Genomic DNA, 24,587 nt, shown 5'->3' with positions numbered 1-24,587 from the left:
ATTAGAGATATGTTTGTGGGGAAATATTCCTCCTAAACAACCCCTGAAATCACCACTGATTTGACTAACATTTATTTTACTGAAAGGCTAAAAGGGGGAGTTTGCGTCCAAAGCATTATCATATCTGATTGCGGCAATGTGTGAACTAGTGGCCATTAAGAGAAAGCAAACACGACAGAAGATAATACATTTGGCTTAAAAATAAAATTTTGCTATAACATTTTAGCAACACCGTGCGTGATTAATATGGTTGAGGTGTTGGGCGTATACTATATCGTATGAAGAGCAAATTACCCTATTTGTACGTTTACGACCGTATCTCTGGCAACATTAATACACTAGCTGTTAGCAAATAACAAACAAGAGATAAAATTCAGGGAAAAATGAACACTTTCTGTGTGGGGGGAGGGGACGAAAAAGCAATCCCTTTGTGCACGCTTTCCTTTCTCCTCACAAGTACAACTTTGCAATAACTTATCAGATAAAAAAAGTTGTTTGACTAGTTTGGCTGCAAGAAGGAATCATTGGAGAGGTGAAGGAACTGAACTGTCCATCACTAGTTTTGATAATATCCGAAACTTCGATAATACTCGAAATTTCGATAATACCCGAAACTTCGATAATACTCGAAATGTCGATAATACTCGAAATTTCGATAATACCCGAAACTTCGATAATACTCGAAATTTCGATAATACCCGAAACTTCGATAATACTCGAAATTTCGATAATACCCGAAACTTCGATAATACTCGAAATTTCGATAATACCCGAAACTTCGATAATACTCGAAATTTCGATAATACCCGAAACTTCGATAATTTCAAATACTCGAAAGGTTTCGAGTAACCGATGACAACTCGATAAATTTTCAGTCCCGAAGTTCGATAGGTTCTCAGCCTTATCGAACACCCCTAATTCCAAGTTGTACGGAGACTGACAAGGTATTCACGAAGTGTCCCCTCGGGATTCGTGTAACATTGATTCAAATGCAAAGTTCTCCGTGGCCCAATGTGTATTGTACTAATTTAAGCGGCCCATACCGGTAATTTCCATATTTATGGGCCTTCATATATCCGGAATTCAATCATACACTACTATAACACTCGGACACAAAGTTGCTTTTAGTTTCTTTAGATTTCACTGGGCATGAATATGGGCATATGCAGAACAAATTGAATCAAGTACTCCTTCTCTGACATATGTTACCCACCTTGGCCGCCATCTTGGATTTAACTTTCAGTTTTTCAAATGGCAATAGGTTCAAATGATACATCAAATTAATGTAAACTTTTCTCGGAATTTCATTGGTGTACTGAGTTTTATCGTAGCTTGTATATACCATTAAATGTCAAGCACTTCATATTGAGCCAAATAGAAAGTTGTGCAGAGCCCCGTGTGTATATGCAATCTTTTATGTGTTATCATTGATGAAATATTCTCTGAACTTATATACATGCAGACACACAGATGTCAATACGGAAATGGTAGGTCTTCACCCAAATCTGGCCGTATCTGGATCTACATTAGGCATTTTGACAGTAATACAATACTTCCTTATTATAGTATAACATGGAAGTAATAACAATCACTCATGGAAATGTAATAAGATTATGACACCTATGTTGTAAGGAGTTTACCAGTTAGAAATTGTTTTGATTTGTCAACATCAAAAACGTAAGCGTAACTGATATTAACCTGCAATATCTATTCGCAAAGTGGCTGGAGGGAATGAACATGTAATACCTTCCAAATGGTACAAGCTACGGTAAAATACATTACACCAGTGAATGTAAACGTAAATGTCCGAAGTAACACTCGCACCTATTTCCATTTGAAAAACCAAAAGTAAAATATAATATGGCGGATCTAAGATGGCGGCCGGGATGGGTAACATGTGTCAGAAGCAGTACTTGATCCAATTTGTTTTTCATATGCCCATATTCATGTCCAGTGAGTAACATCTAAAGAAACTAAAATGAATTTTGTGTCCGAGCGTTATGGTAGTGTATGATAGAATTCCGGATATATGAAGGCCCATAAATATGCCAATTATCGGCATGGGCAGCTAAATTTAGTACAATACACATTAGACAGCAAAGAACTTTGTATTTAAATCAATTTTACACGAAACTCGAGAGGATACTTCACGAATGTACCTGGTGAAAACCAACATGTAGGCTACTATATCAACGAATGCCTGCGATATATTAATTTCAGAACCGCAATTTAGAACCGCAAGAACCCTATGTTTGTTTTCTGAATACAACATGAAAAATTTGTTTCCATGATAATCCTTTTATTTACTTTTTAATATCAGTTCTACAAGTAGTACAACCTTCGACTATGACACTTTCTCGCAAGTTAACTTATAAGCATTTAAACAATACAATGAACATTAAAAATTAAAGGGAAAAAAAGAGACAAAATAAACTGTAGATTACCATATTGCCACGAGAAGTCAAAACATTCACATGAGAAGAAAACAGTCTTCTGAATGGGTAGCACTTTTTGACAATTTTCTTTCTCTGGCAGATTTTTTTTTTTTTTTTTTTTTTTTTTTACAAAAATAAGATAAAATAGAAATATGTTTAAAGGTGCAAAGGTGCACGTGCATCCCCTTCCTTGTAAATATACACTACCTAAAGTGAGAAGCTAAGAGTGAAAACACCAACACTTTCCGAAATTTTCCTCTGTCATGTTTCGATTTGGGCTTAAATCAAAGGGAAGTTTTTCAAAATCAATAGTTTAAGTCAATTTTCTAAAAGTTCAACAAAAGGATTCACCGAGAACAGATACTTAGGATATCCAGGGCATTTCCTCATTCACACCACAGGTGCCTAAAGGCATTTAAAAAAAATCCAATTCAATTCAAATGTAGGCCTACTGGTAGTTATTGGTGCACCCCTCAGAAGATCCTTTCTACCAAATCTTGTGTGTTGGTCCCCCTTGATGAGTTTCTCGCTACGCCACTGATGTCTGATATGTATTTGATTTATAAATTAAATTGCTTGCAAGCAAATGAAATGTCCTTCCTGCTTCCCTGGGGGCCAGTATATGTGTAACTTTGGTGTATGTAGCTCCGGGTTCGATCCTTGTTGGGAAGTGAGCTCGAGCTTCAACCACATTGGTCAGTGCAAGACTGTTGTAAAATAAACATATATGGTAACTACCGGCAGTGAACTCCTTCATGCCTAAGCGCTTAGCGTACGCGCCTTTCGCCTGGAAGACCCGGGTTCGATTTCCGGCGTGAGCACATGTGGTTTCGATTCCATGTTAATCAGTAGGTCCCGTCTCAACGCTGCCGAAAAGGACGTTAAACTCCAAATCAACTCAACTATCGGCAGTGTCATCACAAGAAGTAAAAATCTTATCAATAAGCTTACATTAAAAACTTCACTCTTTGATCATTTCTCTTTTTCCTCTTTTTAAATACAGAGCAATCAAAGTAATGCTATTCTCAAAGGACATGTGCCTGAGGGCCTAAGGTGTTTACTGAATCTTAAGTATGAGGAAAAAGAAAACAGACTGAAAAACGTGGAATTTATTTACTAGTATAATGGAGATTCTTTTAAAGCCAACCTTAGACTCCCTGTCGCCAAGGATGTTTAAACGTTACTCAAGCGTAACTCCAAGACCATCAGAATTGAAGAAGATGAAATACAGGTACAAAAGGTAACCGATAAAGAAAAGAGAAACATAGAAATGGTACTCATCATAACAAAAATATGTCTACTTACACAAAAATGTTCTGCAGAATTTCAATACGTTTCATATCGCTAAAATCAAGGAACAAAACCCTTTGGGTTCGAGAGAGAACTGGTATTCAGTGGAACCAGTTTTATCTTAACAATCTCAAGCAGGTACTACATACGTGGGTATTTCGAGTAACGCTAATCCCTTGGTGACCGTAACTACAATACCAAAATGCAGAATGTTCCATTGAGTAACGTTACTCAGCGTAACATAATTCAGAGCGTACCATTTTAAAAGTTACACTGACCAATAACGTTATTAACTAGGTGCAGAAATGGGTTACAAAATAGTAACCGTAACAGATAACAAATTGTAAATATTGCACATTTCGTTAAGTTATCCACCCTTGGTTATATTACGTTTTTGTATACAACACATTGAACATACTCACAACCTCATATGCTACAAAAACGTGAAATGGGAAGAAAAGTCTCCAACATATTTTACTAGCTTAGATGGTTACTGCAACGAAACTTTGCACCCCTTCTGATTCAAAACAGGACATAGCTGCTGGACCCATGCAATGCAAATCTGTGAAGAACAGGCGCTTTATCTAAAGCAAATGCAAAAACACGTATTAATCTGTCTTTGGTAATCACTGCGAAATTGGTCTGGACCATAAAGGAAGTTTTCAGGATATGTTTGTGTTTACATCATGTTACGCATCTGCTTGAATAATCTTGTATCTTCCTACATTAAACATACCGGTAATGAAAGAAAGAATGTGAGAGAAGAAATAAATAAAACCGCATTTGTATTATGCTGAATACCATTGTATGCTGCGGTATTTATTTCTTTCAAACTCATTTCTTGAACATTACTTCTTTTATATGAACATTGCCTGTATGAAATGCAAACGTGATTCTACTATGGGTTGTATAGTTGTGCAGACGCAAATTTTCTAACTTTCGGACGTATTCTCAAATTATTAGGATACAAACGAAAGTACTTTCTTCAATATTAATTCAAATATTCACATAAAAATACCAAAAGAAATGGAGTCTTTTGTGCATCTGCCTGTATTTCCACTTGAACTACATAACGGAACATTGAGCTCATATTTCTAGGAGCTCGTATTTCTAAAATGTGAAACACATTTTTACCTGCATCTCTCATATCTTAGATTAGATTAGATTTATTTATTTTTCTATGGACCATATTACCTGTACGTTTGTACGAAGTGATATAGAACTCGTCATTACATAAGATAGACGCAATACTTAGAATAAACTCAATGCTTTTATTTCTAACAACTTGTTAAAATATATATCGGCTAGATCTATACAGTTTTCAGATACAAGGCTACAGTTTTCAGGAAGGGTACAAAGTTGGCAGGAGGAAAACCTTGACAACAATGAACATCTAGTGCTTCGGAGTGAAGGCGGAAGTGTTAAGAACTGGCAGCTCTAGGTTTCTTTGTGTTCGGAATAACGTATGATGATATGTATTTCTTCACGGTATATTTTACATTTTCTTCACTTATAAGCGTGAAAGAAAACATTGTACCATGCGTTTTTTCGAGGACGAAAGACCGTGCTGGTAACGATCCTTAACACATCCGACGTCGCACCAAAGAATTACCTGTTCACTGAATATGGAAAATATGTATGTGCTCTAGCGCCTTTGTAATGGAAGTATTTGCTTTCTTCCGTTAGTATTTTTTTCTTTTGTTCTTTCCGCTCGTAATCGCACGTCTGTCAGTTGGACATCTACTGCTACGAGGATGGAAGTACAACAACATGAAACTATTTTGGTAGTTCAATCTAGAGTTCATAACATTTTTACTTCTTCGCAAATAGAAGTTTCACTGCCTGGACTATTTGTATTTTTTCACTACAAAGGTAATTGTAAGTTTGAGAAAAGTCCTTATTTACAATGCAGTTAATGAATAATAAAAATCAAAGCTTGTGAAGATTTTCTTCTCTCAATAATTCCAGCACTGACAAACTTTCTAGGGCACAAGACAAACATTGCACTATTTAGAAACATTTGGCGGGACTGAAAACTATCATGGTCTACATTTCAAAGTCCGGCTGAAGGCTCTAGCCTGTCAATTCGTGGTTCATTGGAAGTTCTGCCCTCAGACTTGCGTGATACATGAAGTCAATCGATTGGATTGGTCTTTATAAATTGTCGCAACGAAGAAAATTGACAGTCAATGAACACTTTTCTCTATATGTTCTCATGTTAGCTGTATTTCTGAAGTATGCATATTCCTATTGTTCTTGAAACCACTCATTTATGTAAATCCGTTGGAATGGATTTGTATAACACAAGTCTTCTCCAAAAATGACGAAATTTCTGTATTGTTGAAAGTAATATTTTTAAAAATTTTAGAAAATTATCCCCAAATATTTAAGGATCAAAGATTTGTTCATTAGTCTAATCTTACGGGTCACTTATTATGTTTGATTGTAGATTTCTTTAGTGACATTTGTTATATCAATCTTTTTTTTTTTTCTCTTTTCTCATTTACCTTCATACCTGCTATATTCTTGGAAACATAGTTTATTCTCAAACCATGCTACAGCCAGTTCCATACTCATATCAGTTGTCTTTAATATTCCGTTTATGCTTTAACATCCTTGTTTCATTCTTTAAAGTAATATGCATTTTTGTTTTGGGAACGAGAGGAAAAATGGATAAGGATGGTATGCGAATTATTGTTTTCATAATACATTTTATCTTCGAAGGAAGGATAGCTTATAATAGTTGGTCCTATGTCTTTCACACCAATTCCTTTCTACAAGAGAAAATTAATGATCTTAATACTATCAGAAAGAAAGAAAATCCTGAAGATCGTGGCAAAATATAAATAACATGAGTGTGGTTTCAAAGTTGCCATCAAATCACATTTCATTTTTGAATCATGACATTGGTCTAGGACGTGCCTTTTTCTATTTTACTTCATTACAGAGTCATAAGTGCATTAAAATCTTGATAAAAGTACCAAAATGTTCTTCTTAAATGTAAATGTTCTTCTTTAGCATTCTTGTTATTCGTTTGAGAGTTTTCACCATACATCTATTTTTTGAGTTATCCTTTACTTTTAATACTTGTGTTGGTTGATGAAGCGCCACTCCAAAATATAGTATTATGCGTAAGGTATGAGACGCAATAACCTTTACGCAAATATCAATAGTAAGCTCCGTTCAGATTTACAAATGCTTTCCGTCGTTAGTGACTTATATTTTCAGTGTGATTATTTATCCATGTTCTGAAGTTGTAATAGTAAAAAGGTGTAAGCTTTTCACCAAACCCTTCAGTGTGTAAACCTTTTCTACATGTCTTTGTCCATATATAGTAAAATTTATATTTAAGATTTTTCAAATTGCTTTTTGTCTCTCTATGCCCAGTCTCTTAGCTCAGAATGTATTATACATTATTCTTGGTTTTGACTGAATCTATGTCTAGGGAAACACGTATACGAACTCAGGTATTAGCCTGCCTTTTTAAAATATACAAATAGCGCTTGGCGCAGAATTTTTCCGTTGTATGCACGTCTTATTTAAATTAAAGCCGTGTATTTGGATAACATTTTGTAGCTAGTTTTTCAATTGTTGTTGGGTACCAGAAGGATAGTAGGCCTTAATGGTCAGTGGACAATATATCTGAAGTGGTTAACGTAAGTTAGCCTATGACACCAATATCACGATAATCAAAACCTGTTCTCACTCAAAAACTGCAAGATTTCAGATGAGACGTCATATGATGCTTAGAATATTATACCAATTAAGCGTGTTTATTTATACATTATACTAGGTTGGTTGTTGTCATTTCGAATCAAACGTTTGGAAATAACATAATAATTTACGCCGAGAATGTTAACAGTTATATACAAATAATATCATTGTTCTAAACCAAAAGAAAAAAAAATTACAAACACATTTTTAAATTACAAACGATGTTCTTGCAATGTTGTGTATGATCGCTGTGTTAGGTATAGTTAGTTATTCTGTGGCTCGCAATCAGTGTATCGTGACATATTACTATACTTCAGTCCCAGAGAGTGTGTCGCAAAAATTTAGAATTTGAAGATGAAGCATTTAATAATCAGTTAAAGTCAATTTTAAGACACTTGCAGCAAAACAAAAATGCAAAACAAAAATACGGAATTACTGTTTTATAAAGACTTAGCATTTCAGTATTATGTTGATATTTTTGTTACCAAATAATAAATAAATGTTTCGTGATGCTGTGGGTGTCAGGAAACTTTGTCTTGTGTGAAGGGAGTTGACAACCAGTATAGTAAGTTATAGTTTTCTTTTATATTTGATTATCTATTCATTTAGGTATCAATATTTTCATGATATATTAATCACTACTGATATGCCAAAAAACCTTACTAAATTACTACTGGCTAAGATTCAGAAAGGTAAGAGTAATGGACTTACCAAGAAGTCGTAATTATGGGTAATTCCATTTATTGTTGCTTAATTTGGAAGGTGCAATAACTATAGAATGCATTTTTATTGATTTCAGTAGTATTGGGGAACGCTCAAGATTTTCATCTCGAAGTTGAAAAAGTTGTAAATTAAAAAAAAAAAAAAAAAAAATATGTCTGTTGATAGTTGCGACATATCTTCGATGAAGATGGACACGAACAGTGAAAGTGTATCTCTTGATGGTTCTAATTATAAACAATATGGTAGTAATACTGGTGAATTGGAAGAGAAGGATCCTCTTTCAGCATGCACTATGTCGCATATGGAATGTAAGCAACCATCAGCATCTGGAGCCCAATGCTCTAACGACTATCCAATTTCTATACTGGGGAAATCCTCTGCGTCCAACTTTAAAATCTCTTTAGCGGAAAATGACCTTGGTGTAATAACAGATTGGAAACTATTTTCGAGTCCAATTTGTTTGGTCGATCGTTTATCAGTGGAAAATTTACCTGTACGTAATAATCATTTTAATACTACCAGTGAATATTTGCAATCAAGATTCGGAGATTTTTCACTCACTGCAGATACGTCAAATGACAGCAAGTATTTTATTACAGAAAGTGCAAGGACGAAAGAGGATACCTGGAAAAATGTCTCTCGAGAAATAGAAGCCAGGTATGTGTACATTTGTATAACTTTCAGAGTTGCTTTAAATGATCTTCTGGTTTTCAGCATTTGCAATTCTTCCTCTTTGTTTACATTAATCTATTTTTATGATATTGGTAAAATTTGAACAAATGGAAAGGTGTTAATAAGTTTTTAATATTTATGGTACCCCGCACTATATAATTTAATGCTCATTTTCACAATAATTATAACGCTTTCTAATCGTTTTCCAAAATTTAAATGCAAGAAATCCGTTTTTGATTTATAACAGGAATGTGTATGATAACATTTTGAAACAAACTGACAAACTAAGCGTTAACTTGAATATATATTAGGATAATATATTCATAGCAGAATCATATGATCATAGATAGATAGATGCTCAGAATAGTAATATTTCACTCCGACGAACAACCTTTATAAAAAATACAACACCCTGTGTGGTATCATGTATACAACGATTTATAAGAAGAAAGAAAAATACTAGCATCTTACTGAAAGAGAAAGTAAAATTTAATAAATAGAATAGTTTCTCTGTCGCGCTTTTCAAATATTCATTCTCATTAAAATTGAATACAGTTAGCAAGTAATGAAATAGAGTAAGTCTTTTAGTATAAATTTATCTATTAAGAGACTGACCGATCCTTCTTAAAATATCTTATTTCTATTTCATACGAATTAAAGCAGTATATTTCTTGTAGTATGATTTGGCAGTTCTTAGCTAATAGTACATGAACTTTATTCAGTATAACATATATCTTCGAGTGCTTTTTAAAACTCATTTTTTACGGGTCATTTTCACTAATCTACAATAATTTTTAGAATTTTTAGTAGAATGTTTAGTAGAATATCAAAAAATGAAATGAAATCTGGTATGTTGTATGCTGGCCGTCCCACAATTATGCCGGCTATAAAGTAGAAGGTGATGATGATAAATGAATGAAATTGTGGTATAAAGAAAGTGAAAGAAAACGGGAAAACATTGAGAAATCCCAAGAGCACGGTGTTCTTTCACCACAAAGATCACTTGGCGTGAGCTTGGATCGAACAAGTGACCCCACGCACCAGGGTGAACACTCCACCACTGAGCCATCGTGACTCGTATTAGTATAGATGTTTCAGTAATGAAAGAGTAAAATAATAATTGGTTTTTATTTTACAAAGAAATTGAGAAAAGACTTCTGCACAAATTTAATTAACTTAGTGGGGCCGCGCTGGTTCAATCTTTGTGTGTTTTCCGATGGTGCTTGGGGTCCCGGGTTCGATCCTAGCTCGCGCCAAGTGAACTTGATGGTAGACAAATACCGTGTGCGTGTTCCCTGAGAATTCTCCCGTTTCCTCCCACATCATTTATTCCACCATTTCATTTATTTCTCATCGTTACCGTCTAGCCTAACCGGCATATTTGTGAGACGTAAAACTCAAAGATTACATTTTTAATTAACTTAGTTATAGAAATAGAGTTATAGAATTCGTGTTACATATCTGAATTCTAATTATGGTCTTAGTAGCAAACACATGGTCACGTGCACATGGTTTTGGAAAGAAAACCTATAGTTCTTCCTCCTTTTTAATAATGTTTAAATGGTGAGAACAATTTTGTCAAATGCGAATTCTTAATAATTTCTTTTTTCTATATTTCCATATGGTTAACTTGTCATTTACTGACAAAATATTGTGTTCGTGTACGTTAATTTTTTCTTTTCTATTTAATGTTAGTTTTCACAGTTATTTCTGCCCCAGGTATTGATTTATTTATAAACACTTGCTGTAGCACTTAGCTACAATACTCATTATTTTCAATTCTAATCAACTTACATCGTGTGCGTACGAAGATTTTGAAATTACCAATTTTATCTGGATAATAATTTTAAGATAACCAAAATAATGGAATGTTCAGGTGGAAGCTTATATTACCGGTTTATGTGTTAATTACTTGTTGTTTTCTTTCGTCCTGCTGCACGAAATAGCACTGCTTCGGGCGTCAAATCGAAATTACAAACAGCATCAAAGTGCTTTTCTTTCGCTCAAGCGTAAAAGCAAAAGAAACGCTTGTGTTTTGTTTTTAACTTGGCACACACTGATCTGCTTCTTTTTTCTTGAATACATGTTTCAAGCTCTTCATATGAGGTACCATTGTCTAAACAGTTAACGATCTCTTTGGATCTAGTGGAGGGGCCCAAAATCAGGGAAAAAAGGATTTTTTAACAAAAATCCCCTTTTTTGGCGAAGTTTCTCCACTATGGTACATGCTAGAGACATGCGAGTGGTACTGTTTGAAAAACTGGTTTTTGCCAAACAAAACGGCATATGAATCATGTCTACGATAATTACGAATGAGCCACGAAATTTTTATATAAAAATGGGTTATCCATTGCAAACATACGAGAAAGCAGATACTGTTTACACATGGGGCAATATTTTTCCTCTTATTTTTCAAGATATAACATTGAAACTTCTCACAGTTACTACACATAGTATGTAGTATGTTTGAGATTTTTTGGGGCTCCGTGGGTTGACACAGGGGCCGGCTAGAGGGGCCCAAAATCAGGGAAGAAGAGATTTTTTGACAAAAAAATCCTTTTTTCGCAAATTTTCTCCCACTATGGTATATGGTAGAAAGATTCGAGTGGTACTGTTTGAAATACTTGTTCATGGCAAAGAAAACGAGATACAACTCATGTTCCCACAATGAACAGTCTTGATGATCATTATGATAGTATAGAAATTCACTTAAAAGGTATTATCAAGGGAAAATATGTAAATCGGCTGTAGCATCAAAACTATTCACCCCAGGGCCACTCTTTGTATCTCATTTTCTTCACCATAATGTAAAGTTTTTTTAGAAGCATTCGCATGATCGTATCCTATACAAAAAGGGAGCTATTCGCGATAAAAGGGATTTTTAAAAAAAGAAAATAATTTTTTCCCACTTTGAGCGGAAATTTCCCGCCTTTGGTATACTTTAGGGATATTTTACGAACGCAGTTGGAAACACTGCTTCACTAGAAACAAGACGGGGTATGAACCATGACCCTACGATAAATAGTCTTTACGTAATAAATGATTGAGTAAAAGTCTACAAAATATCTCAAAAAAGCTATAATCTAAAAGAGTTAAAGGAACAATAGGGCTATCTTTTATACAAGTCGCACGTTACTTGTTGATATACTGTACAAAAAAGTATATTTGTAAATGAGTTCATGTTCACTTTAGCAGACGCTTCCAGCAAATTGAAAATTTGTATTAGCATTACTCGTGCAGACGGTTGTACCAAATGTTGAGACATTTTCAGGGTAGGTTAGAACTTTGTACCTAGGCAAATAGCGTGTACGTATGATGAACAAATAGTGTGGACGTATGACATAAAAACTACAGTGCATAAAACACAAATTCTGGTAAGTGGTCAGATAAAAAAGCACGAATAATGTGCAACCGAGTCAGAGCAGGAGCCCAGTGGGGAGACCGAGGGACAACGAGTGGATGGATCCGTAGGGAGCACGCGCCTCAGCGACGGAGGGTAAGCGCATAAACGTGGTAAGCGGAAGAGCACACTTACACATACAACACTTTCAATATCACTCAAAATGTATTTCAATATGCTGTGCACTGACAGTAATTATTTGTATTCACACTTCCATTCCTTCGCGAAAAATGTTTCTTGCCGTATTTTACCTATTAATTTTCTATTTCGTAAAAACATCTGCTTGAGTGAGCCTTTTATATTTTTTATATAGTATATAATTGTTTTCGTTTTGGTGGAATTCGTTAGTTAAAAGTCACACACTAGGATGTACCTTTAAAAAGGATTATTTCCGATTTAGTGTCGTAAAGCGTAGAACGCATAAGTTTAAAGGGTTGTAGCGTTTGGTATTGTTTAAAATATACTTTAATTTTTAGACACTTCGTCCAAGTTTGGCTTCCACTTATTTTCTTAACTTCTACTTTGCTTTAATGTGCACCATTGGGGGGGTTAAGCTTAGTTAAATACCACAAGAGCAGAGCGCTGGAAAACATGACAATTAGTACAATATATTGCAGAGGTGCAGAAAATTAGCCCACTATATATGTATCATGAAAACTTATAGGTAAAATACAATGTGGCACTTTTTTCGTGAAGGAATGGAAGTGTGTATATAAGTAATTACAGTCAGTGCATAGCATATTGAAATAAATTTTGAGTGGTAGTGAAAGTATTGTTTATGTAAATGCGCTCTTCCTCTATCCTCGCTTGTGAGTATACCTTTTATCGCTGATGCGCATGCTCCATACGGACGCACTCCCTTGCCGTCGCTCGGCCCCCGGCTGCGCTGCTGTTCTGACTCGGTTGCATAGTATTCGTACTTTTTGTGGCCATCTAGCAGCAATATGGGTCGTGTTCTATGCATTGTAGTTTTTATGTCATACGTGCACCTTGTCTTTATACAGAGCCCTCCTGAAGCCAATCTGCAAGTAGTAATGGAGTTCCTCATTTAGTGCATGCTCTGCTAAAAGGAACACAAAGCTCTAACCTACCTTGAAAATGTAAGAAATCTGTCATCATTTGGTTGAACTGTCTGTTCGAGTAATGCCAATATGAATTTTCTATTTGGTAGAACCCTCTGCTAAACTGAATCTCCGTATTTCGTAACATAATTTAATTATCAGACTTTACTTTTGTATCCATTCACGCAGGCACAGTGAAGCTGGCTGTGATAATCGAATTGGATACACTAGCGCCATTTTGGTTAACCAATCTTTATTAAACGTTATCTGATGCTTGTACATTTTTTAAGAAATGGAGTTGTGATATGTGTGTTTGGTTTCTCTACATATATCACCTCAGTGAAACTTGCGAAATACGCCATTTTGGGAGGGGATATCTCGAATCGAACGCTACAATCGAGATCAGGCACGAATCAATACTGCGACATAAGGAAGGGCACCTCCAGTTTTTATGTTATCTCAATGTGTCTTTGTTTCCTTATGAAGTATTTACATATACAGTATTACGCTAAATTCATTGTACAAAAGCAGAGGGGTGATTCCTGAGAGCAAAACAAAAAATTCCAATAACTTTATTGTGATAAACTCATCGTTTACATGTTAAAGGTTGTCGAAAGCGTGCGAAAACTACTAGATATAAATGTTGGACAAACTACTGAGTATAGACGTGATATTGTATGATATCGTCAAAGGATCCTAACTTGTACTATCCAAATTTCCAGTTTTCAGATTTGTGCAATGGCAGCGCAAAAGATTCCCTAAAGACGTTAGAATTCCCAGACAGTTTGTGATGTAAATTAAGTGGACAAGAGATTGTAAAATGTGTTTCCTGCTTGGAAATATTACTACATGAGAGATCAATGCTCGTTCACGCTGATAAAAGATGGCGGATGAAGTTAAAATCAATTTGCTTGGTTGGATAACTCCTCGTAAAGTACTAGCAAAGATGATGTACAAAAATCCACTGGAAACTTCACGTCGCTGCAATGTAAAAATATGTACAACACAAGCTGATAAGTAACAGAAAACAAAGAAATTCCGATTGCCGGTCTGATTGTATTCATGATATCAATATGCTTTTGAAAATTCATCTACCTTTAATACTACGGGAATTGAAAAAGAACTACTATAAAAGGACAAGTAAAGAACGCACAATAATAATAATAATAATAATAATAACTTTATTTTCAGTGCCGTGAACAGCTCATTGGCAATAATACAGCACTATGTTAAAACCATTATACAATTTAAAACAGACCAGAAAATATGATACAGAATGACTAAATAGCAGGATAAGACCCTTGTCAGTAGTTTAATGTATTCACATTGCGATGTTGAGGCTGATTATAAAATTAGATTAAAATAGATACAATCAATATCACAAATTACTATTTACAGAACTATGGAAATTAAAGCTTTACTTAACGATCGTTTAAATAATGAGTCAACTTTGCTAAGAATTTCGTATCCTCTATGTTAAAGATCCTTGTTACCTATTATCACATTTCCACATAAAATATTGGTTTTTGGATAAAATGTTGTAACTTAGATATTCTGAAGATACATAATTATGAAATCAAGACCCTTGTCGTGAAGTTAAAACAGTTTCATCTTTGGAAAAAATATAATAAAATAAAATATTTGCTCTATTGTTTCCCCCAACGTATGTTCATTTTAAACTGTTATAAGACATTATCACTCTTCTCAATATTTCACATTTTGTATTTAGTGCTACCAATGTCGACTGACTTCTTACACTATAACATGGCACTCTTATTCCTATATTTTCCAAGCAGCAATCGCTACTTTATTTATTGTCCAATACCATTTGAATAAAGTATTTATCCATAAAATTTCTTCTTTCTGCTAGAGATTGAAGTCCCCAAAATGTTAACTAATATTCATACTGGATACTAATAATAATATACACAACTATTTGAGCTCGTTCATTCCCGTTTATATTTATCTATTTTATCTCACAGATACGACTATAGTACGTTCTTTTTCTCAATGCTCTAAACCGACAAACGTTAAACAAAACATTCTGTCCATTTGTGATATTTGTACGTGCTGTGACAGGGACCGACATTTCTGTTTCCATACCGTATAAAGAATCTGTATACCGAAGATAGTTGTAGGGAGCAAGGTACAGAGAAGAAACGTTGTTTAAATGAAAAGAGGGTATTTATCAGAACGATTGCACAAAATGGTGAAAGTTCCCATCTGCCATTTTAATGCAAAGGAGACAGCTGCTGCAAAGGGACCGTCGGGCATGTTGAAACACTTTTGTAGTTTCCCGAGTGCTCGAGGCTGCAGCAACAATTAAAGCACACATATCCTCCTCTGCTAGCACAGCTGTCGCGTAGATGTTTCATGTGACCCCAGAAAAAGAAATCTAAGGGCTTAAGGTGTGGTGAGCGACTGGCCTATATACCAGTTTCTCTGTTCCGAACGTTGAGATGGGAGTGGATGGATTAAGACAATTTCGCACCTCTGCAACGAAATGTAGAGCACCATCGTGCATAAACATGTTTTGACGAACAGTCTCTAGTAGTTGAGGCAGAACTGTTCCAAAAATACGCGATTCTCCCACCCAATTAGACGTTGTGGTAGTAGGTACGGTTCTTTGAGATAATTATCAAAGATTACTTCCCATATATTCACAGAACATCATTCTTGATGGACACAGGGTTACATTTCATGTGGGTTTGCCTCAGACTACAAATGTTGATTGTGAGTGTTGAACACTCCATCATGAGAAGACGTAGCTTCATCTCTGTGGAGAACATGAGACATGAAGCAGGATATTTTAGCGCGCTCTTCGCGTAGGCACTGAACAAACTCCCGTCTATGTAGATAATCAGCGGCGGGGGTAACGCATGCACCCTTCGGGCGTGGAAGGAATACAGCTGATTATCGTAAAGCACGCTCGACACCTGCTGATGATAGGCGATAAGTTTAGCAGCTACCATTCTTGTGCTGGTGAATGGGTTTCTCTGAATTCGAGCAAGAACGTCCACTTCGAAAGCCACAGTCCGTACGGTTCTGTTTCGTCCAGCATTGGGCTTGTGAGCTTGCAGCTATCTTTCTTCTCGTAATCTTCGATCTACACCGGAAAACGTTGCGTGTTTTGTGGAATTCTACCATTAGGAAACTATTGTCTGTGCAGCCATTGTGCCAGACTGCCATGTCGCCCACTTTCCCGGTGCTAGATTAATGTTTGCTAATTCCTGACGTATATACTGCTACACCAGCTCAGTAACCACAGACGTTGGGTACGCACACCGTACAGCGATGGAATGAAGTGAAATGAAAGTTGGAACTGATAGATGTTCCCTCCGTCTTTGTAGGCACAGTTCAGAATCGAAGATAGTGAGATTGCAACTTAGTGCAACTGCTCGATCAGAGAATGCATGTGTGTACTGATTAGGAAATACCCAAGAGTTACATAATGACGGAGAATCTACCATATCACAAATAAGCACAAACCACTAAATCGACAGAGGTAGTACCTTAATATCTTAACCAACACTTTCACAAATATCGTATTGCCCTTCTCTAAGGCACACTTAACGTCACAAACAAAGTTCTGGTTATTAAGGAAACACACACAACATGATACATCAAAATTAAAGGTGGAACGCGTTCTAATGTAGCCAAACAAACGAACATAGTCTTTAACAGAAAAGGTGTATGTAGTTTTTCATTTATGAAATGGTTGATGAGAAACACACGCGCAGAAGGATCCCTCAAACGGGGATTTACTTAACTGTCTAGAGTGTCGATCTTCTGCACGCGACGCAAAAAACCAGAATTACACAACTAAAATAAAGTAAGCGACAGTACCAGTAGTACCAGATCGTCATTAACAGCGTTGAGATGCCATTAATATGAGCAGATCGGCAATCAGCATTTCTTTATTTTCTGTTACCTGTCGACTTGTATTGTACGTACTTTTACATCGTAGTGACGTCACATTTCCAGTGAATTTTTGTATCTTTTGCTAGTACTTTTTGAGGAGGTATAGGACCACGTACAGTGATTATTACCTCATTCGTCATCATTTATCTGCGTGTATGACTAAAGACCTACAATGTAATGTTTCCACGCAGTGGCAGGTCCTTTCCAATCACTTGTCCACTCAATTTTCGTATTAAAATGTCCAGCAATCACTAACCTCCTTTGGGAAATCTTTTGTGCCGCCATTGTACAAATCTGAAAACGGCGAAGTTGGATAGAGCAAGTTAGGATCCTCTGACGATATCATGCCGCGTCACGTCTATGCTCAGTTTTTTGTGCAATATTTATCTCTAAGGTTTGATTTGGCACGCGTTTGGGAGATGGGACGCGGTGGCTCAGTGGTAGAGAGTTCACCTCTGTTGCTTGGGGTCCCGGGTTCGATCCCAGCCGCTGCCAAGTGAACTTTGTGGTGGACAAAACCGTGCTCGTGGGTTTTCTCGGGGTTCTTCCGTTTCCTCCCACTTCCTTCATTCCACCGTTTCACTCCTCTCTCATAATCACCGTCCCTTTTAGCCTAACCGGCATAACCGTGGGATGTAATACTCAAAGATTTTATTTCATTTTGCTTTTGGGAGCATTTAACACGTAAACGACGCCCTACGTTGATTGGAACTTTTTTGTTTGTTTTGGTCTCAGTGATCAGTCCTCCGCTTTTGTACAACGAATTTGGAGCCTTAGTGTATATTTCTTGACAGCTGTTTCCGAATACATATCTTACCCGATTTCTCCAAACTTTTAACGTCTTCTTACATGATATGTGTCGTTACATCATAAACACTAATCTAAAATTAGTTGTAGGCCAAAAGCTGGCTCACGACGGAAATCACATGTGTTATTAATTGGTGCAATCTTGAAATGGCGAAATTATAATAAGAGAAGTGCGTAATATAATAATGGTTTTTAGATCCAAATGATCCTCTGGTCTGGATGAAATGCCAGTTGTTATTATAAATAGATACAGCATTCGCATCTCGAAAGCATTGATCTATTTCATCAATATGTCCTTTCAGACAGACATTTTTCCTGAGAAATTAAAATTTTCAACGGCTAAACTGCTAGATGAGAAGGGAGACAATACAAAGATCGAAAAATACAGACCAATTTCCTTCTTTTTGAGAAATTATAGAAAAATCAATTCTCAACCAAATTATAATATTGCTATTTAAGCATAATGTAATTTTCCGTTCACAGTTCGAGTTTCAAAACTACAAATCAACTGAAATTTCTATCTATACTTACATTAATGACGTCACGTATGCCCTGGACAAAGGCAGAAATTGCGTGGGAATGTTTTTAGATTAATCCGAAGCTTTTGCCTCTGTCTGTCATAATATTCCTTTTCATAAACTTAGCAGTTACTTTTTAAGAGGAGTAGCTAACTCATGATTTAAATCTTATTTCGAAATCAGCACCCAAGCACTGAAATATCATTTTCGTCAGTCACAGCTGAATCACATCTCATAAATATCTACATTTAGAAGCATCTCTACTGGTGCCCCTCAGGGTTTAATACTAGGATCCATATTATTTTTTGTACGTAAATTATTTGCCGCATGACATATCATTGTCAAATACAGATATGTACACAGATGACACAAGCCTAACAACAACAGTGCAAGCTATAATAGTATTTGCGATAAAATTGACGAGGCAACTTATAGTTTGGAATGCTGGTTTCCCCAAGGCAAACTAAAATTAAACACAGACAATTCTATAGGTCCAAATTTCTATCACATTAAAAATAAGCAATGCGTAGAAATTGATTAATTAATTAAAATCATAAAATACTCAATCACGAACAGAACTCAACCAAATCTTGGGGAGTCAGATGAAATCATATTCTCCATCGGGAAACTCATATATTTTCACCAACCAAAAGCTGAATAGCATTCTCTATGCATGAAAATAAACCAAGTTCGTTTTACAACTAGACACGATTCGTAACTTATATTTCGGGTTCTTTTAGTCTTTACTTACATATGGCATATTCTACTGGGGAAATTCCAGAAAAGGTAATACGTTGTTCGTGATTGAAAAAAGGGCTTTAGGAACTATAGAGGAAGCCAAAATAAAGACATATCTAGGCCAAAATTTAAGGAACTTAAAAAGTTGCTTTTACCCCTTCTTTACATATTTTAAATGTTGTTGTTCGAATGTTAACCCTTTATTTGGCAGTGTTGCTAACAAGCATCATCGCATCAATATGGAGATCCACACGAATTTTAACTTCAGTGTTTATTTAATTGACACTATTGCTTTCATACAATATTCATAAATATGATTTGCGGGTCTCTTGTTTAGATATTTATAGTCTTCATCAACAGGGAATAGTCAAATTCAGTATTGTAGAACCTTTATCCCCTACGTTGCGCGAAAGTTCTTTTATTTAATTATTTGTTGTTTCTTGCTCTGTAGGGAGGTATTTCAACAAATTGTGTTAATTACTTAAAATATTCGTATGATATATGACCATATCAGGGCAATGTTGCTCAGTACCAACTCATACGACCTATTTTATGGCAATGCTGTTTTCAAATAACCATCCTGTATTTTGTAACAAGAGTACAAAAGTAATTAAAAATTACGAAATTATGATCAGGAATACTTGGTTCAACCATAAAAGCAAACTAAATATTTTACTAGTAATGATATCAATGCTTGCCATTTAAAGGGTTAAAATGAACATTGACTTATTTATCACACTTTCAAGCCAAGGATACCAAGCGGAAGGATAAAAATCCCCAGCAAATTTCACTGAAGGAAGTTATACCAACAGAATGCAATATTTAAGTATATCATATAACAAATTTCCTCAATATATTCGAAGGACATAACAGAAAAGAGAATTCAAGAGGTTAATGAAAGCATATCTCGCAGCACTGCTTTTATTCCGTGAATGAATTTGTGTGCTGATAGTATTGAACACATGTTTTTTTACTGGTTTAATATCATAGATGTATAGTTTAGTTCAATTCTCATGTATTTGTCTTAACTCTGTATGTTTTATATTTTGTACCCTTTGAAGAGTGTTATTCAATCGTGCCGTGTGTATAATTAAAAGACGAAATAAACAAACGAATTAATAAATGAATTATAGAACAAATATAATTAATTGCTCAAATGATTGTTTATTGTAAAACTACATGTAGACATTGAGTAACTTCACAAACGCAAACTTCAAATCAGAGTGATAGATTGAATTTTAAACACAATGTTACAAGACTTAACTAATCCTACAGATTGTTCTGTTTAATGCAGTATGAATAATTCTTTAGGTCATTGCGTACAGAGTAACATGGGTTCCTGTCACCATGACAGGGCGCGCCCTCAGGTTGCTGATCGAGAAGAAGGCCTCTAGACATAAAGGTTAGTTGCAAATATACTGAATAAGCAGTCGCGGACAGCGGAGTAGGAGTGGTTCTCCAGCTTGGGGGTTTCGGTAAGGCTAACAACCTCATCCTGTAAAAAGGAAGCACTTGTTCAGAAATATTCACAAACCCTCGGAAAAGGACTGATAACTTGGCACGACCTGAGCTAAAGGAAATGGATATGAGATTTGAAAAAGTCTTATGGGGCAGGCGCGTTAAAATCCGAAACGAGTGAGTTAGAGAAATATAGGATGGACCTAGTAAGAGTTCAGAAAGTTAGGTGTGAAGGAAATGGATCTGTGAATTCCGGAAATTTTACGTTATTTTACGGAAAAGGAAATAAAAATCACCAGTTAGGAACAGGGTTTTTCGTTCACAAGCGATTATTACCAGCAACTATGCGGGTTGAATTTGTTACTGACAGACTTTCTTTTATTATTCTTAAGGGACGGTGGTGTGATATTATTGTTTGAAATGTACATGTCCCAACTAAAATAAGGATGACGATATAAAAGACAGTTTTTACGAAGAAGTGGAACGGATATTTTACCAACTTCGCGATACCATATGAAAATTCTATTAGAGGATTTCAATGCGAAGGTAGGACGAAAAAATATTTTCAAATCGATCATACGGAACGAAATCCTGCATACGGAAAGTAATGAAAACGGCGTTAGACTCGTGAAGTTTGCAACATCCAAAAACCTGATCGTGAAGAGTACAAAATTCCCACATTGCGACGTTCATAAATACACTTGGACATCACCAGACGGAAAAACATAATCAAATTGATCACGTTTTCGTAGATAGAAGGAAATCTACCACTGTCGTTTAGAAAGGCTGATTGTGACATTGATAGTAGCGATAATACGAGAGAGAATATCGTTGAATAAAAGTAATATTCATTGTAGAAGAAATTCAATTTCAAAAAATTAGAAGAGAGCCAGGTAAGAGAGGAATACCAGATTGAACTTTCGAATAGATTCTCGGATTTAGAAGGTTCTGAGTGCAATAGTGTTGAGGATCCCTGGATTGAAATTAGAGATAGCATAAAATTTCAGCACAAGAAAAATAACGACACGCGGAAATACGTAGGAACAAACCATGGGATCTACCAAACACACATATCACATAATACAAAGTACTTTCATTATAGTAGCAGCTGATTATCTGGATTTTATATTTATAAAGTATGCTATATGTAAATAGGTGAAATATTATGGAGCGGATATATCAGTGCGTCCATTCGTCTTATCTGTGGGCAGGTACCATAGCAAAATCTTAAGTGATATCAAGAAACTTCATTGATATGGACATCGTTCGCCTTATGCACAGTCGTTCTGACCGTGGTTGGTTTCATACTAAGGAGTTCGACTAACATAGTCCTTTAGTTAGCTACATAAGATTTTAAAATGTTGGTTGTTAATTAACAGTACTAGAAAACATCATTTTATTTAATGTGTGTTTGAAAACCTTCTAGTGCTAAATGTTGTTGAAGTATTTTGTTCCGCACAATCCATTACGAAAATAGCGATGTTAAGCAAGGCAAAATATGCAAAAGTCACATTAAGCTGGTATGATTAATTACAGATAGCAAGATTCAGATTTTACGTTGTGTTGGCATATACAACTATTGACAATTTAATCTGCTTTCTTATATATCTACAGATCAACTGGCTCAACTAGAAACGATTGTAATAAAGGAGTTTTCAAGCATGGTAAGGTAATACGAGAAGATAAGTTACCTTTCTCTCCTGACCACCGTTGCAAAGGGATTAAATGGAAATCAAACTGTACAATACACTCAGTATCGAAGAGAAGTGAAAGACATCATCCTTGCCTGTTATGTGGTAAAAAGTATACCACTAAATATTATTTGTCAAGGCACATGATCACTCATGGAATTAATCAAACTTACTGTTGCGAGCAGTGTGATAAGACGTTCACCACCAAGAAATATTTGATGGCGCACAAATTAACTCACACAGGGAAGACCCCTCATTCCTGTGACCAGTGCGATAAGATATTGACAACCAAACAACATTTGACAAGCCACAAATTAACTCACACTGGCGAGAAACCATACTGTTGCGATGTATGTGGAAAAGCCTTTGGGTATAAGGGTACTTTAAAGATGCATTTGTTAACTCATAAGGAAAAAAAACCTCTCACGTGCAAGGAGTGTGGAAGAGGATTCGTATGGAAATCTGATATGCAAAAGCATATGTTGGTTCATACTGGGGAAAAACCGTTTTCATGCGAAGAGTGTGGTAAAAAATTTAGACGTCGATCTCATGTAACCTATCACATGTTTACACACTCAGGTAAGAAACCTTATTCATGTAATGACTGTGGCATAACTTTCGTTGATAAGGCACGTTTGAAAGATCACACATTAACACACAGAGGTCAAAAACCGCACTACTGCGAAGTATGTGGGAAAGGCTTCATGAGTAAGTCGTATTTCATGGTACATATTTTGACACATGGGTCAGACAGACCTTATTGCTGCGATCGATGTGCCAAAACGTTTCCAAGCAGCCGACAACTCAATAGTCACATGTTAGTTCATAGAAGTAAAAAATTTAGTTCTTGCCATGTTTGTGGTAAGATATGTAAAGATACATGTTTGAAAGCTCACTTGTTAACACACGCAAGTGAAAAGCCTCACCGCTGCTGCGAATGTGGAAAAATTTTCAAAGATATCTCGTCACTCAGAATACATAGACTTACCCATAAGAAAACATTCTTTTGTAAGTTTTGTGACAAGGTATTTATGAGAAAAACTGAGTTAACACTGCACACATTAGTTCACACAGGTGAAAGATCTTTTTCTTGCAACGAGTGTGAAAAAACTTTTAGCCGGAAATCAAATTTATATACGCATATTAATGCATTTCATTTAAATTTTACCCCATACAGGTGCAACGATTGTGGAAAAATGTTCAAGCGTAAGTCGTATTTGGTTCAGCACATGGCAACTCACTAAAATGAAGAAACATGCTATTTCCTAGAAATGTAAAGAGTTGAAGATATGTCACAGCTATTAGTATTTTCGTTCTAAGTTAATTCTTTCAAAGCTGTACCGCGATAGAATTTAAAAAGAAACATGCATAACAAAATAAATCGAATGTAGGATAAAAAACTGTTTCCAAATGACATGACTTAACTTTTAAACAATAGTTTATACTGGATCTAATGGATGATATTTTGCAAAATACAAGTTTACTCGTGTAACTGGAAACCTTTATTTTAAGGACTCTTGCAGCAAAAAATTATAGCGACATGAATATAAGAGAACAATGTGTTGGCTCAACATAAATATTATATTTTTAAGATCGGCGTAAGATCAGCTTGAACACTCTAGTGTTAAGTCGTAGTGCAGTCAAGATTCATTACGGTTAGAAAGGAATAAGTGTTTTACAGTAAAATATTCGTACTGGTAGATTAAATTATGGTGAAAATACACACGACTTGTACATTGTAGAAAATGAGCACTTCCGGAAATTATGCTTTAGTTTTTTTTATCACAACATTTGTGTGTCGTTACGACGTGTATGTAAGCAGCTTTTACGGGTCAAAATTGTAGTGCCTCAAAGACAAGTTCAGACCTTTCATAAAGGGTCTTACCTAAGAAGATAGTGAAATCGGCCCTTGATTCTAATTGTGTCGCTCCTGACCCAAAAGGTTGACCTAAAACTACCTGAGATAATTCTTGACCCCTCACCTTCTCCCCTTACCGAATTATCGTATCATTGCCTACTACGTGCTCAAAATTGAATATTTTTTAATTTTGGTGGGAATGATCGAAAAATGTTGAAAGTTTCACGATTCTATTTAGATGTATTTTTTTTCAAAATCATTGATGCGTATTTTCTTTATTTTTTTGCGAATTGAAAATTTG

The 24,587-nt window shown here is 35.6% G+C and overlaps 1 protein-coding gene across 1 annotated transcript in view; it reads left to right on the top strand.

Moving 5' to 3' along the window:
• The window catches only part of LOC145689731 (uncharacterized), a 133,276-nt gene that overhangs the window by 19,380 nt on the left and 89,309 nt on the right, over positions 1-24,587 (top strand). The window contains exons 2-3 of the mRNA XM_081763932.1: positions 8,239-8,819; positions 22,352-23,660. Of these exons, the coding sequence (XP_081620058.1) occupies positions 8,314-8,819; positions 22,352-23,660 (1,815 nt within the window). The 5' untranslated portion in view covers positions 8,239-8,313. The remainder of the gene's footprint in view (positions 1-8,238; positions 8,820-22,351; positions 23,661-24,587) is intronic.

The sequence above is a fragment of the Thermobia domestica genome, chromosome 7, assembly GCF_964235325.1.
Source record: "Thermobia domestica chromosome 7, izTheDome1.hap1.1, whole genome shotgun sequence".
Taxonomy (NCBI): Eukaryota; Metazoa; Arthropoda; class Insecta; order Zygentoma; family Lepismatidae; genus Thermobia; species Thermobia domestica.
Note: the sequence above shows the minus strand (reverse complement) of the source record. Positions and strands in the feature narration are given on the sequence as shown.